Source organism: Conger conger, chromosome 1, assembly GCF_963514075.1.
Source record: "Conger conger chromosome 1, fConCon1.1, whole genome shotgun sequence".
In the NCBI taxonomy this organism is placed as follows: domain Eukaryota; kingdom Metazoa; phylum Chordata; class Actinopteri; order Anguilliformes; family Congridae; genus Conger; species Conger conger.
Window position 1 is genome coordinate 45,773,068 of NC_083760.1, and position 16,860 is coordinate 45,789,927.

Sequence of the window (16,860 nt, forward strand, 5' to 3'; positions counted from 1 at the left end):
AGGTTGTAACCAAAATTTTAGAATCATTCACATGTGGCATGATGTCTGGAAGAATGTCTGGAGCCAAGCGCAGACTCAGAACTGATGGAAAAGGGGTGTTTATTACAAGGACAGACAGTCCAGGTATAGAAGCCAACAAATAGGAACAACACAAGATAAGCAGTAATTGTGAAGGGACAGGCGAGGGTCAGAATCAGGGCAGACAGGGCACTGAGACAAGCAGGTGAGACGAAGTAAAGCAGAGGCGACGATCAAAACCAGGAGATCAGTTCGAGAAGAACGAAGGAACGGCAGGAACGAAGATGAGGCTAGGAAGTGGAGAAGGGTGGAGGACTGTGGGCTGGGCGAAGGGACTGGAACAGGACACCGGAGCTCGGAGCTGGCTAGGAAGCGGGACAGGAAAACATGGGAACAGGCACAGGGAAAACAAACGCAAGTTAGCAAGGCGTGAGAATGAAGGCAAGGAGCAAGGCAATCAAAAGGGCAAAGAAACAGGCATGTTTAAATACGAGACTAATGAGGAGACAATGAGGATCAGGTGAGAGGAGTAAAACATGAGGAAATGCAAATCAGGTGCGGGGGGCGTGGTGCACAAACAGTGCAACTCAAAACAAAAATGGAACACGGACTCAGGGAAATCAGGAAATAACTAGGGCATGGAGGCATGGGACGTGACAACATGAACTCAATAAGGTAGACAAGAACCTGTGCAATTAAAACTATGTTGTTTTTTTATCATTATGTTACGCATATAATACCAATACTGTAATTCTGTGATATCAAGCCTTCTGCCCACTAAAGAATAATTTAGTATTGGCCATTTGGAGACTGTTTGTTGCACAGCTAACATGGCTTTTTACATTTTAATTAGTCAGTAGCACAACCATGTAATGGCTGTCCGTCAGAATTGAGCGTCAATACAGAATGGAGACCTTGTGTCAGACCTCCAACTATGACACTTAGAAATGGCATATAGTTCAGACTTACGGTTTTGACATTGGCAAAATGTCTCTGGACAGCCAGTTAAATAGACAAATTAGACAGCCGCAATGCTACGAATTTTGTACTTTAAGGTGTTTATTATTAATGATGGAGGACGGGGCATTTAGGAGAAGCAGGAGAAATTATTAGAAGTATTGTTTTGTGGGTACTTGCTTATCTGGGTGTATGTAAATAATAAATACTTTGGGGTGAGTGATCCAAAAGTTAAAAAATGTGATTCATTATTTCATACATTATCTGCACATAGAAATGCCTCTGTTTTATGTACTGTACATAATAAATGGCATAGAAGCTGTAGTAGGTCTGAAATATATTATTTCCAGAGGTGGAAAGTTCAGGGGTTAGAAAGTCTTGCCATGTGTTTCTTCCAGCCTTCGGCAAGCTGATTTCACTAATTATTCTGCCTCATGGCTGAAGAATTGTGCTAATTATCAAATCCAGGTGGTTGTAACAAAACTTTACCTTTCTGAACTGGGATTTTATATCTCTGGTTATCTCAAATCTCTTTTGTCAGATTCACTGTGAGGGAGGTTTGTTTTGGAAGGAATTATCAAACGTCAATACAATTTTCTTTTAGCAGGGGTGTACTCATGTGTGTTTCTGTTTGTCTGTATTTGTCTGTGTGTGTTTATCTATTGTTTTTTGGGTGTCAATAGGGGAAGTGGTCTGTGTGTATTGGAGGGGGCTGTGTGAAACGGTTGTGTTAGTTCTGTGCTAGTGTTATGTTATGTGGGCAGGATATCTGCAGGTTTGGTTATATGACTGCAGTGGAGCAGTGTGAGCTTGCTCACTCTATACTCAGCTCTCTGGCCCTTTCTGTGTCTGTCTCTCTTCAGCCTAGCTGTCCACCCTGACAAAATCACCATGGCAACGGGACAGGTAGCTGGAACCTCATCTGATGGCAAAGTAAGAGGCTTATCCTTTTTCTAAGGCCTTGAGGCCTGCCCACAGACCAAACCCGACAGTGATATGTTCACAAACATAACCCTACATTAATCTGTTTACAAACACAACCCTACAGTCACCTGTTCACAAACACATCCCTACAGTGACCTGTTTACAAGCACAACCCTGCAGTGACATGTTTGCAAACACAGCCCTAGAGTGACCTGGGGCCTATATCTGGAAAGTATCAACTTAGTCGAGTGAAATCCAAGAGAGCCAGGTCAACAAATCCTAAACATCAGGACGCTGGTTATAAACTTGCCGTGCCAAGCCTTGAACGAAGTCCGAAGCTATCTGTATGTTAACATAAAAGGGGCACTGTTTGTAACAATGAGCCAATCGCACAATAGGTTTGCATCTTGCAGTGTAGCCTCTGTATTTCTGTCCATTCTGCAAACAGTGGTCATTGACAAATCCACACCTGACAGTCTGATCTCTTGGACAGATGTTTGGGGATTTTTCTTTATCATGGGCAGAATTCCGTCATCAGCTGTGGAGGCCTCCCTTGGCCTACCAGTCCTTTTGCAATTAATAAGCTCACCACTGCTCTCTTGCTTCATAATTATGTTGAAACAGTTGATTTTGGTAAGCTTAAGTTATAATGTCTCTAACCATTTTATCCTTGTTCTTAGTCTCATAATGGCTTCTTTGACTTTCATTGGTACAACTTTAGTCTTCATGGCCCTCAATAAACAGCAATAATAGTTTACAAAGGTGACTGAAAGACTAGGTACTGAGAGCTCTCTTATACTTGCATTAAGGAGGCAATTAAGCAACCTGAGCAAACACCTGTGAAGCTATGTGTCCCAAACGTTATGGTGTCTTGAAATGGGGGACTATGTATAAACACCATTGTAATTTATAATGTATAAAAATACCCATTAATAAAATCTGAGAATGTGGACTTTAGCCACATGTTTATTGTATGATTCCAAATCTAAAATTGTGGCAAATCAGAGGCAAATCAAGACATAATGGCTATTTGTCCCAAACATGGATGGATGGCACTGTAGGCCCCTGTTTGCAAACACAACCTGACAGTGACCCTACACTAACTGCACATAGTTGTTTTATTTATCGGAATGTGTTCTGAGAGCAGCATTAGATATGATCCAGAAAGCGAGGAGGTGGGATCATTTGCTTTAGGAAGTGCAGTCTGATCTCCCATTAAGACCTATCTTACACTTGCTTAACAACACATTTTTTCCCTTTTCGTAGACAAAAGACCACTGAAAGTCACAAAGAAATATATAGAACGAGAAATTAAGATTGCCCTTAACCAAACCCCCTGGAAAATATCATGTGCTATTATAAATATATTTTTTAAAGTGAGAGAAACAAAGAAAAAAGCAAAGGAACTGATAAGCCTCAAGCCCCAGTCTCCAACATCAGAGACCATGACACTAACCACCACCCTAAATTTGCAGGCAGCTACTGCTGTTGCCATTTGAGCTTACAAGGCTGTTTTCCAGGCATGTTGAATACCCCACCTCCTTTTTTTTGTTTAAGTGCCTGATAGAACCTTGTATAGGTATTGTTGTTTTTATTGGCTGTTGTTGTATTCTAGCTGCCAACAGTGGTATGCTAGTTTGAATGTTGATTGTACTCTTCAAGGGTTCTGAATTTCTGTATGTTTACACTAGGACTTGGAACTGTACTGTCGTCTCAGGTCTACTTTTGCACTTGTTCTTGTGATTGATTTGCACTTTGTTGTACGTCGCTCTGTATAAGAGCATCTGCTAAATACCACGTAATGTAATGTAATGTAGAACCAATCACAAGTAATGCTGCCCACATTCCAATAAATATAACACCTACGTGTACATTAACCTGACCAGAACAGTGACAGAAGCAGCAGCAGTTGTAATGAGTCAGGCTTTATGGATCTCCACATGGGTATTGTTGTGTTATCAGTGTCACAGTCAGACTTGGACCAATTATAGTGTTTTGTTTTGGAGAGCCCAGACTTTCAATTGGTTCAGGCAAGTGCATTATTAACAGCACATGGTAACTACAGCAAGGAAGATATCCACACAGGAGGCAAAATGCTAACAATATAATGGAATGCATTATCCTGGTTAACAAGGGCCAATTAGATTAGGTTCTGACCCTAGAGCTGACCTTGAAGCTACCTTTCAATATTTCTTTCAGTGATGTGTGGGGGGATTATGGCTTGACTCACCCAATGGGCTGGGCCACACACCTTGCTATATTTTTATATTTCACATGTTTTCAAGTGTCAAGGAATTGAGGTGCACAGCAGCATGTTAGCATGTTAATATAACTGTTAGCATGTTAGCCTAGCTCTAATAGCCTTTCTGTCCTGGCAGCAGCTGCCCCCACATGTCCGAGTTTGGGATTCAGTGAGCCTCAACACACTGCATGTCCTGGGCACTGGTTTCTTTGACCGCGCCTTGTCCTGTCTTGCCTTCTCTAAATCGGTGAGTTCCACTTAAAGATCTGTACTGTCCTCCCACCTCCACAACTTGCTCATTTTGCAGGCATCCACCTGTTGTTCAATCAGTGTTAATATCCTTTCCTGAGTTAGACCACTAGCTGTGTCTTTTGCCCTCGTAAAGTTTCGCTTTGTACACCGCTTAATGTCATGCCATCTTTTCTTTACATCCTCTACTGTTTTGTTTTATTATATCTACTCAATTCATTTTGTATGTGATGTTACCCTAAATTTGTGTCCTCTCTGTTGCTGTTCTTTTCCTATGATATCATGTGTTGTGAAGCTATATCTCATTGACCATTACATGTTTCCTGATCTGTAAATTTGCTTTCTTCACTACTTCTGCCTGGTTACTCCATATCAATTTCTCAGTGCCTTGTAATCTGGACATGTAACCTGCCCATATTCTGACAAATTTATAAAGGACTGGGCCGGTGACGGTTTTTTTCACTGTGCAATTTTCAATCACTTTGGTAACAGATTATATAATTTGTATCCACTCAAAAACTTTTTTTTTAACATTGATTTTAACTATGTTCCGCTAAGCATAGTAAAGGTACTATTCGCATTTAAATTGTTCATCTCTTTGGCTGCTTTGGTTTGAAAACTGCCCTATGCAGGTACGAGTAACTGCTCCTCCTTACCCGTACCAGCATAGTGTTTGCATGCTATGATTTTTCACCAAATGTACTGCAATATCCAGGTAGTTTTCAATTTTGGACACAGCTAGAGTGTTTGGAAATTGACTAAGCATAAGACTTTATGATACTACTCTAGAGCCAGTGGGAACATGAACATGTGTAACAGAAGGTGGGTTCACCCCATAGATGAACTGGGGAAAGTGAAGAGTATGATTCGTTTTTGGGTCTTGATCAGTGGGCACATTATATCACTTACTGTGAGTCACTGATGAGGGCTGTGGATTGAAACCCACTGCAGACCTACCGCAATTAATGACACAAACCTACTATGTTCATATCTTTGTAAATAAGAAAACCATCTATTTGTGGGGGTCTGAAGAATGTACCGTGCCTATGGAGAAAGATTTAGCGACAGAATCTGCCTTTCATTTCAGAATGGGGGCAGCACTCTATGTGTGGTTGATGACTCCAATGATCATGTGCTGTCTGTGTGGGACTGGCAGAGAGAAGAGAGGATGGCTGATGTTAAGGTAGGACTGTGTTGAATGCACTGAACAGAGGGTACATTTTTTCAATAAATCCATTTTTATTTGTATAGTGCTTTTTTAACAAAGGGGCTTTGTCACAAAGCAGCTTTACAGAGAACCAGCCCCCAAGAGCTTGCTCATTGCACTGTACTGAAGTGGGCTGGGTCAGAGCGGCACCTTCTTTGACAAATAAACAATATAAACTGAAAACAAGGGGCACACAATGTACTTGAAAGGATAGTCCCCTTATTTACAGTTTGTACTGTATATAAAACTATCGCCTCCCTTTTTGAAGTCTGTAGGTAAAATGAGCGTCTCCTTGTTTCTGTCCACTCCACAGTGCTCCAATGAAGCTGTGTTTGCAGCAGACTTCCACCCAACCGACACCAACATAATTGTCACTTGTGGGAAGTCCCACCTCTATTTCTGGACACTTGAGGGGGGCTCCCTTGTCAAGAAGCAAGGCCTTTTTGAGGTACAGTCCCAAAATGGCAGTCCATGATGCAATTAGCATAACATTGCTACAGTGCTATTGCTACAGTTCTATATAGTAGTGATATTACTCAATTAACTGGTTTTAGTTGTATATGGACTGATATTTAGATAGCATGGTCATAATGTTATGGTCATTATAGTAATGATTCTACCTAATATAATTTGCTCTGTGGTAATGGTGACACTATGCAGGTACTGGTATTATTATGTATAGCATACTCATGATACTCCATGTCACTGATGATATGGTACAAATAACTCTCTATGATTGTGATGTTGCCTTATTGTAGCAAAATTAGATATGAGGGGCTTGCCTGTCTGCGCAGGAGCCTCACGAGAATATAACCGAAGGCAGGAGCTTAGTGTAGTGAGCAGAGTACTGGCTTGCATGCACTCCAGTGTTTTATGCTGATTGATGCAATTCCTATTATGGCAAAATAAACCAAGCAATATTTATGTTTCTTACAGAAACAAGAGAAGCCCAAGTTTGTCTTGTGTGTGACCTTTTCAGAAAATGGGGACAGCATTACAGGAGATTCCAGTGGAAATATTCTGGTGTGGGGCAAAGGTAACAAAGAAAAGAGTAGCACCGTGGTACCACCGTAGCACCGTGGTTTTGTGGTAAACCCCAAACCTGAGAAATAAGAAAGCAGCTCTGGGAAAATTATGACTCTTTCGGTTTGATAACCTGCAAAAGCCTGCACTTTTAAGTTTAAGTTATTTTCAGTTTACAGAACAAAATCTAACCGACTAGAATGTATTCCCATGAGTTTTTCTTTTTCTCTGCTGCTTGGCAGTACTATAGTTGTTTTCATACTGTAGCTGGTGCTCTTTTCATAGCTGATGTCCATGTGTGTTTCTCACACGAAATGGGCGGTTGCCTATCCCAACCTGTCCACCCCACCACTTGCTCCTAACACCATGGAGATCACTTCCAAATCCTTGCCCCTCAAGAATGTTCTAAGCATGTGTCACCACTACACGCAGGCACCAACCGTATCAGCCATGCCATCCAGGGGGCACATGAGGGGGGCATCTTCGCCCTATGCATGTTACGTTGTGGCACACTGGTGTCTGGAGGGGGCAAAGACCGCAAGCTCATCTCCTGGGATGGAAACTACCAGAAGCTCCAGGTGATGGAGGTGAGGCAAGCTAAAATGACATGTACACCAAAAATAATAAATTCAGTCCAGGCCATGGTGGCGCAACAGGCTAAGATGCAGCAGACTTGCGGTTGCAGTTAGCTGCAGTTGCACACTGGGGACCGGGGTTCGATTCTTGGTCCTGCCAAAAAGCCAAGTTTGGCCGGCTCACGTGGAGCAGCATAATTGGCTCGCTGCTCCTGGGGGAGGGACTTGGCGGGGTTAGTAGATCGCCGCACAAAAAGCACCTTGGGCACAGTTACCAGCATGTGGTGAGACGGCTTGAAGAAGATGTGTCGCTCTCGTAGGGTCGCCGAGGGACGGGGTGTGGGCGGTGTATCTAATACTAGCTCTAATTGAATTAGACGGGGTACAACTGGCTACCAAATTGGGAGAAAAAAGGAAAAAAATAAAATAATACATTCACTAAGTAGCAGTGGAGGAATTTTGGCTAGCATTTGAGCTAAAGATTAAAAAATATATCTGTGTGGCCCAGGGTGGTTACTTACTCAGTTTCATAATTCATCTTGATGTGCTTTACTCAACAAAATATTGCATTTCCTTTCTTCTCTGTAGAGCTCTCTGTAGAGCGAGCAACAGGTTGTGACTGTAATTAACTGTCACAACATTACATTAGTGTTAATCACTATCCAGAAAGACAGCCCAATGAAATGTAGAGATCATATTATCTTCTTATTGAATGTGCCACAGAGGATGCTTTGTGAGAGGTTGGAAATGCTGTTTATGTATAACTAAACTAATTGTTTTAATGAGCTTGGAGCTGGTCAATTATAGAGCTTGTACTGTAGTTACCGTTACGCAATTGCCCTGCTGAATTTATTAGGATTCATTACATTACATTACATTATTTAATTTTTTATTTGTTTGTTTGCTTGTTCATTTAATTTCAGTCATTTGTGAACTTGACTATAAACTAATCATTTTACAGTCACTTGAAAACCTCAAGAGACTAATTGCAAGTAACAACCTCAGGGGCTTTGATGTTCATTTATCAATCAGTGATAAATTTATCGATCAGAGAAGCACAATGTGATAAGTGATCTTGAATGAGCAGTTTGATTGATCAGTGAGAGGAGGTACAGTAAATTGAGAAATGTAGTCGTATGTTTTTGCTCCCTTTTCCCTCTCAGATACCAGAGCTGTATGGCCCGGTCCGCACAGTAGCAGAGGGCAAGGGCAACAGTGTGCTCATCGGCACCACCCGCAATTACATTCTACAGGGCACTTTATCTGGCGACTTCACCCCCATCACCCAGGTGAGACAATTTGGGACAGGTGGATTATGATGGCCCTGGTCTCTGGGTGTCTCAGGCTGTTAATACACTCGTTCTCAGCAAAAGCATGAGCCCTACGAATGGGTGTTTTAGTCCTGATCGCACCACTGTCGGCTATGGCTGGAGGTCTGCATTGGCGGGGCAACGATTGTTTGGAATGATATAGGGCAGTGGTCCTCACTCCTGGTCCTAGAGTGCCACAGGGTGTGTTGTTTTTTGTTTTGACCTTAATGTCAGCTTACGATTCAAACCCAAGAAACCAGGTAAGGTGAGTTGAATGAGTAATTACAAAACCACAAACAAAAAGTGAGGACCACTGATATGGGGGAATAATCAGTATTTCCATTGGTCTCATTGCTCTATAGCGGCCACTACTGGTCAGATCAGGCACTGCCGGCTACACAAACTGAGAATACACTGACCACTGAATACACTGGAGTTTTCCTCCAACAACCTGGGCAGTGTGTGACTGGTGTGACTGGTGGGGCTGAGTTTGGGGTTGGAAAAAATTGGGAAACCTGGGGAATAAAATATGAAATGTATTTATTTAAATGGCCTTATACTTATTAATAAGTAATGTGAAAGTAATATACAATATACTGGTAATCAGTCAGAGTCACTCACTGCAAGAGGAAACGTATAGGTAGATACCAAGCTGAATAGTCAGTGTGCAGGTGGAGCATGTGAGGAAATGTGGTGGGTCACTGTAGTGCTACAGAAGTTTGCCGAAATCTGCTCGCAGTATTGTCCCCATTCCCTCCCAGGGCCATACGGATGAGCTTTGGGGGCTGGCAGTCCACCCCTGGAAGCCCCAGTTTCTGACCTGTGGCCACGACAAGCATGTGAACCTGTGGGACTCCTGCACGCATCAGCCCATCTGGACCAAAACCATGGAGGTACAGGGGTGATTGTTAATGTGGATAATCTTTTTAAACAGGATTGATATTTATTAATGGTTGATGTGTTTTTAGCATTGGTCATATTTCTTGCTGGGGGGGCTTTTAAGGGGTGATGCTTGTTAATGGGGCCATTTTACTTTCATTACAGTTCATTAGCTGACACTTTTATCCATAGTGACTTAGAGTTGATTAGACTAAGCAGGGGACAGTCCCCCCTGGAGAAACGTAGGGTTAAGGCTTCAAGGGCGCAACAGCTGTGCAGATCTTATCGTGCCTACTCCAGGGCTTGAACCACCAACCTGCCGGGTCCCAGTCATGTACCTTAGCCACTAGGATACAGGCTTGGAGATGATATTCGCTTGTAGGGTGATTTTTAAGGGGGCAGTTATAATTGCGGAGTTGATGGCGTGACATTGTTAATGGGCTGATCCTGTGGTTTTTACCTCAGTTGATGTTTGTTCCCTTTTTGGACAGGATGCTGCTCAGTCTGCAGGATTCCACCCCTCAGGAAATGTGGTTGCCATAGGAACACAGACAGGGAGGTCAGGACAACTGTTGCTTTTACCATCCAGCTGTCACCTTCTCAACCTTGTCCATCTGCATATCACACTTCACATCCCACAACTGCTCACCGCCTCTGCATCCACCCTTTCATATATCATCCTGTCTGTCTCACAAGTCATCGTGTGGGAATTTCTAATACAAGGCTGCCATCTGTTGGCTACTGGGTGTAACACAGGAAACCGATTTAGACAAGCCCACTCAATTATATCCTTGTTTTATTTGGCCTGTATTTTTAACCCTAGATGCATGTTTTGAAAGACTAATTGACAAATTGAATACTTTTAAATCATTACATAATTTTGAAGACTTTCACATGAATAGGTACTTAATTGTAATAACTATCATGGGCTTATCCATGACAGGATATACATCTATTATCAAAATCATTTAGAAATATAAATAAATGTAATTGTATATTTGCATGTCTACCCCTCTATTGTTTGCTTTATTACCTCATGATAAATGTTTGCCATGGAAGTGTGTGCATGTTGGGTGTCTGTGTCCGTTTGCCTGTCATTAATGGGAATTCTCTTCTTGCTCCATCACACAGATGGCTTGTTCTGGACACTGAATCCAAGGACTTGGTCACAGTCCACACAGATGGGAATGAGCAGTTATCTGTAATTCGCTTTTCAGTAGGTCAGTCTTCTGCCTCTCCAGAACTACACGGGCACAGCTCCAACACACAGTAATTCTTATGATGAATTTCTCAAGCTTTTTTCGTATGAAGGGCTTGTACGAGTGTGCGACATCAAATTCAACAAACCCCTCTAACTTCAGAAAACTATCCTAAATGAAGATATATATATAATACAGTATATCCAGTACCGTGGTTCTGTCAGATAGATGGCCAATGGGATTAACAAGAACAAGGAATGTCTCATGTAATCGGTACCTGATTGGGTGGACTGCGGTTCTTAGTTTTTTTGGCAAAACATAATTATATTACTGACCGTTGATAAACTTTATGATATTCCTTCTAAACAGTCAACTAATATACATAACATTTGAGGTGAGAAATAAGCAATGCAGTTGCTGAATCTTGATTGATATTTGATCTGCAATGCCTAGCTCTCCATTGGAAATGAGTGGGATGCGTATTTACATGATTTGTAGGACAGGTCGGGACCACTCATAAATGTTGTTCATACCTAAGAAAACATTTTAAATATGACAAAATTGGTGAATGGACCGATTAAGTTCTTTAATTCACTAATACAAGAACCAAAATATTTGGTTTAAATTAGTTTGTACACGTCCAAAGCCCAATGTATTTATTGATGTCAAAACCAGGGACACAAAATTATTAGAAATTATTATATTATTTATTGATTTAATTTTAAGAAGGAACTGCCACAGTCTTGAGTGCTCATCGGTCAACATGCATTCCAAGCCAGATGGTATTATCTATAATTACATGGCTAGGCTCTAAGTCAGTGTTAAATGTTTGCATGTAACTCTATACCCCCTAAAGCAGGGGTCCTGCAGTTTCCCAAGTTCTTCATATAACGAATGACCTCAGAGCTAAGGAAACTCATGCTGTGTAAAGGCCTTAATGAGGGAATTTAGTTTATCACGGGTAAAAAAAATAATAAATAAAAAGTAATCTCATTTTTTCATATTTGAAGTGCCAAGACAAATGGTAAGGACAAATGTATAAACTGATGTAAAAGATGAGGTTACTGAGATAACTGATATATTTATGTTTTTTCCCATTTGGTTTGTTTGAATTTATTTTTCTGAACCCTAAGTATGTTTGCCCTCTATATTCTTTTCCTTTCAAGTGTTTTAACCATTGGAAAGATTTAATGATTTATCCTGTTGAAATGTTATTAGACATATTTTAACCATTCCATGAATGGTCTGTTTGATGCCTGAGATCTTATGTTCATGCTTTCAGATGGCAATTTCCTTGCAATTGGGTCCCATGACAACTACATCTACATCTACGCAGTGGGTGAAAATGGCAGGAAGTACAGTCGAGTGGGAAAGTGCTCAGTGAGTGTCCTTCTTCTAACTGTAATATTACTGCAACTGTAGTCAGGGCATAATGTTTGGGACATATTATTGTTATGTAAATGAAAGTAGTTCTTCTACGTATATGTCTTTTTTTCATATATCATTTACATGCAATGACCGCTTGAATTCTATCACCCAGAGACATCCCCAGCAGTATGTTTGGGATAATTGCCTTGCTGTAGGATGAAGTGCCATCCAATGACTTTGGAGGCATTTGTTTGAACTTGAGCAGATAACATGCTTCTGTACATTTCAGAATTACATCATCATTAATGTTTTCCATGGAAGTGTGTGGGATTGGGTGTATGTGACCAGCTGCTGCAATCAGCAGTTACCGCCCTGACTTGAACCCAATAGAGATGGTGTGGCAGGACCTGAAATGCAGATCATGGTTGGAAGCCTGCCAATTTCTGCAAAAGAAAAGAGTGGGTGAAAATTTCTCCACAGCGATGTGTAAAACTGATATCAAATTGTAGGAAGCATTTGATTGCAATTATTAATTACATTATTACATTAATGGCATTCGGCAGATGCTCTTATCTAGAGCAACGTACAACAAAGTGCATGTGCACATGTGCACTATTCCTGCGAAAGGTGATACAACCGGTTTTTATGTTTAAGGGGGGGAATTACTTTTTCACAGGAGTGATGTGGGTGTTTGATGTTTTTTTTAAATCAGCGATGACTGTGGCAGCCATACATGCCAAAACCATAACACCTCCACCACCATGTTTCACACATGAGAGAGGGTACTTTGGATCTTGGGCAGTTCCTTTTGGCCTCCACATCTTTTTACTCTCACCATTACTCTTATACAAGTGAATCTTGGTCTCATCTGTCCACCAGATATTTTTTCCAGAAACTCTGCAGGCTCTTTTTGGTACCTTCTGGCCATGGTTAATTACATAGATTTTTTGCATCTAGCAGTGCAGCTACTGTATTCTGTTTGTGATGTCTTCTGTGGATGGTAGTCTTTGAGACATTCACACGTCTATAAAGGCCTATATATATATGTATGTATATGTATATGTATGTATATGTATATAAGTTCTATAAAGGCCTCCTGAAGAATGTTTCTGATCTCTAAAAGCTGAAAATTGTTTGCTATAACAAATTTAAAATTGTGATCAGTATGTTTCTGTCCCAAACATTATGGAGCTCACTGTATATGCATCCAAATGTGACCCACCAATATGTCAACCCACAAATGATCATGTTACTATCCATTTAGATGCAGAATCTCCCTTAAAGATATAGTCTTTCAATATATTTTGTAAATAGTCTCATTGAGGTCTCAATACCATCTCCCAGGGTCATTCCAGCTTCATTACCCACATGGACTGGTCTGTGGACTCGCAATATCTCATGTCAAACTCAGGAGACTACGAGATCCTCTATTGTGAGTATACTTAATGCAGCACTTTTGGGTCCCAACAGGTAAGTTATCAGTTGGAATGATTAGCTGTAAGCTGTCTGGGGCCTAGACGTAGCAGAGATGAGAGATCAGGGGTCTGTAGAGCGATGGACCCAGTAAAGGACTAGATTGTCAACCGGAAACTTGCAATCTTAATTGCTAGGTAAGATATTTGTAAGTAACAGCTGCTTGAATAACATTACCTTGTCTGAGTGAAGGCATGTTCGAATTGATGCACAATGTAGTAATTCTGATACTGTGAGATAAATGCTGTAGTGTGACACTGATGGGGTCCCTCCCCTACAGGGATCCCATCAGTGTGTAAGCAGGTGGTGAGTGTGGAGACAACGCGGGACATCGTCTGGGAAACCTGTACCTGCACCTTGGGCTTCCACGTCTTTGGTGAGCATGACTGACGTGAGCATGTGACGATTTATATTTGCGAAAACCGTTAAGTTGCTGCTTCTTGGTCAGTTCTTATCTGATTCATCTACAAGGGTTCACGTTTTTATCTATGTGGTCACTTCTAGCACTTGGAACTGTACCTCTCTCTTGGGTTTTCAGCACACTTGTCCCTGGTTATAGTTTTCTAAGTCACTCTGGATAAGAGTGTCTCCCAAATGCCTGTACTGTAAAAATATAATGACCGTACCCCAACCTAACCCTCGCAACACACCACACCACCCCATCCCACCCCACCCCACACACCAACACAGAGATGTAAATGTTAAATGGCAAATGTTGGCATTTATATAGCACCTTTATCCAAAGCGCTGTATAATTGATGCTTCTCATTCACCCATTCATGCAAGGAACCAGTCTGTCTTGCTCAGGGACACTTCGACACAACCAGGGTAGGAATCAAACCGGCAACCCTCCGACTGCCAGATGACTGCTCTTACCACCTGAGCCTATGTCTCCCATAATGTGTGTGTTTAGCTGTGGTCATCTCTCTCTCAGGGCTGTGGCCAGAGGGCTCTGATGGAACTGACATCAATGCTGTGTGCAGATCCAATGAGAAGAGACTTCTTGTCACTGGTGATGACTTCGGAAAAGTCCATCTGTTTGCGTACCCATGCTCACAGTTTCGGGTAAGAACCTGCCTTGATTTGGAGGGGGGGTGGCAGTGGGTGGGGGGATAGGTTGTGGAGAGGGGGTGAAGGCCAGGAAGGACGAAGTGATAGCGTCTAAATCTGTTTCACTCTTTGTCCATTTAGGCTTCGAGTCATGCGTATGGCGGACACAGCAGTCATGTGACCAATGTGAACTTCCTATTTGATGACAGTCACCTGATCTCCACTGGCGGGAAAGACATGAGCATCATGCAGTGGCGAGTTACATAGGAAAGCCACCGGGGGGAGACATTGAAGGAGTACTCTCCAGAAAAGGGGAACTGGCCCAGAATGCCCATATGGGAGGGACATGGAGCTGAAAGAAACATCCTGAAAACAGCAGGTTGATGTGATGGAATCCCCTGTTAGTCCCTGGTTTACCCTATTACTTCGGCATATTACTTATATTTCACAGCTCAGGAATCCAGCGCTGGCATTTGAAATTCTCACAGCTCTGCATCATTGCAGCACACCATTCCGCAAACGAAAACAGTCCTTCATACTCACTAATTTGCATGTATTTCACCAAAATACTGTATAATGTGCAAACTATACTTGTGTTAATGCCATTTGAGTCCATAATCACAGCTGGCCCTTTCTTGTCTAGCCATAATGCCATTCACAGTCTGTAAATAACTGTTTTTCTGTGTTGCTGATCATCAGCATTGTTCATCAACGTCAATTGTTTATTGTTGCTGCCACCGCTTGGCAACTGCACTGTTGCACCTTTCAGTCACATGCCCTTACCCATTTTCTCTTTTTTTAATTCCCAAAGATCAAGCACAGTGTGTGTGTTTTTTTATTAGGAGTAATAGCAACCACATTTGGAACTAGTGCATGCACCTTCTGCATGAGAATGCCTTTTTACTTTTTCAGATTGTTTTGTACTTACTTAAAAACATTTCTCCAGAACCAATGTGTGGCTACCAAGAGAGGGAAACATTTACACCAAAAGCAGTACAATTAAAGAGTAGAATGTTTGAGTTAAGCTGTTGCACTCTTTGCTTTTACAAATACATTATACTCTAGACAGTCTTTGATAAGAATGACTCATTTGGTGTTCCATATTCATAAACAAACACATATTTTCAAAACACATATCTAAACAGGAGGTTGTGATCTACCAAACTGAATTATAACATAGTTATATGGGTGAGAACTACCACTATCACAGACATTTTCATGTCTTATTTGGCATTGTCACTGCTTAAAACCATGATAGCAATGACATGTTATGAACACAGGGCATGCACATATTCATGCATATATTCAGCTTTTTCATGAACTCAGCTCATGAAATATTACACATCTCAAACAACTTGTTTTTCATTTTTCTCCCCAACTAGGAAATTACAGTACAGTATGTTCTGTAACAAGCTGCAGAGGATGTCAAACATAAACCGTTTTTCTAACCTAAGCAATGACCTTTAATTGTTTTGTTTCTGAAAAGAATCTGAGCAAAAAAAAAAAAGTTTGGCCATGACCAGAATTAGCATATTCTTATGCATATAAACTGTCAGAAGTGACTGATGCCATGGCTAGTGAGATGCAGGATGTGTTGTTGTCTAAGCTATGATGATCTACTTTGGAGGGTTATTAATAAAATAGGAATCCTTGAAGTTGTATGTCAGGAAATAGAAGGACATTTTGGGCGAAAGTGGATAAATGATTGCAATGTGATGTTTACAATGGGGAATGTATGTAGAATGATTAAATGGTTAAAATGGTAGCTTCTGTTATGATTCTAATCACAGCTTATCTTTGTTTGAAAATAAATATGGATTAAATTCAATTAACCTATGTGTGCTTATTATGATCCAGAAAGGTATATAGACTCTGCACACACACAGACACACACACAGACACACACAGACACACACACACACACACACACACACACACACACACACACACACACACACACCACACACACACATACACACATTTGTATTGTGTAGATCACAGGTTCTTAAATATCTGGACCAAATTAGAAATGTAGTACTTTATGGGGTCCTGTCAAATACTAGCTTAGCCTAGTGTACTACAGACTCATTCTAGGAGAAACCTCATGCACTCATGCGACCCACTGGCATAGGTCATATCCGAAGGGCATATTCCAGTTTTCATGAGGAAATACTGTCACACTTTTCAGACGCTTTTTTTCCCAAAGTGACTAACAAAAGTGCTGTTAAACATGGTCATGTTAAATTCACAGCTCCTTTATGGCTACTCAAGAAGTACAAGCAAAAGCATTTTTTTTAAAGTGCTTCCAGGTCCCTTATATAAATATCGTAAATAACAGGTCCTTGTTTTCATGCATTGAATATATCAAATATGTCACAGATAGGAT

The 16,860-nt window shown here is 41.2% G+C and overlaps 1 protein-coding gene across 5 annotated transcripts in view; it reads left to right on the forward strand.

Annotated features, from left to right (window-relative positions):
* eml1 (EMAP like 1) overlaps positions 1-16,302 on the forward strand; it is a 75,434-nt gene extending 59,132 nt beyond the window's left edge. For 3 of the 5 annotated variants that reach the window (XM_061239392.1, XM_061239363.1, XM_061239383.1), the window contains 15 exons: positions 1,839-1,908; positions 4,278-4,388; positions 5,478-5,573; positions 5,911-6,045; positions 6,534-6,633; positions 7,053-7,207; positions 8,359-8,484; positions 9,267-9,398; positions 9,876-9,943; positions 10,516-10,604; positions 11,866-11,963; positions 13,296-13,383; positions 13,705-13,800; positions 14,359-14,489; positions 14,616-16,302. In XM_061239392.1, coding sequence (XP_061095376.1) covers positions 1,839-1,908; positions 4,278-4,388; positions 5,478-5,573; positions 5,911-6,045; positions 6,534-6,633; positions 7,053-7,207; positions 8,359-8,484; positions 9,267-9,398; positions 9,876-9,943; positions 10,516-10,604; positions 11,866-11,963; positions 13,296-13,383; positions 13,705-13,800; positions 14,359-14,489; positions 14,616-14,741 — 1,621 coding nt within the window. In that variant the 3' untranslated portion in view covers positions 14,742-16,302. Of the gene's footprint in view, positions 1-1,838; positions 1,909-4,277; positions 4,389-5,477; positions 5,574-5,910; positions 6,046-6,533; positions 6,634-7,052; positions 7,208-8,358; positions 8,485-9,266; positions 9,399-9,875; positions 9,944-10,515; positions 10,605-11,865; positions 11,964-13,295; positions 13,384-13,704; positions 13,801-14,210; positions 14,306-14,358; positions 14,490-14,615 lie in introns of those variants that run through there. The other 2 variants (XM_061239373.1, XM_061239402.1) reach the window with 2 other exon arrangements.
* The last annotated feature ends 558 nt before the right edge of the window (positions 16,303-16,860 follow it).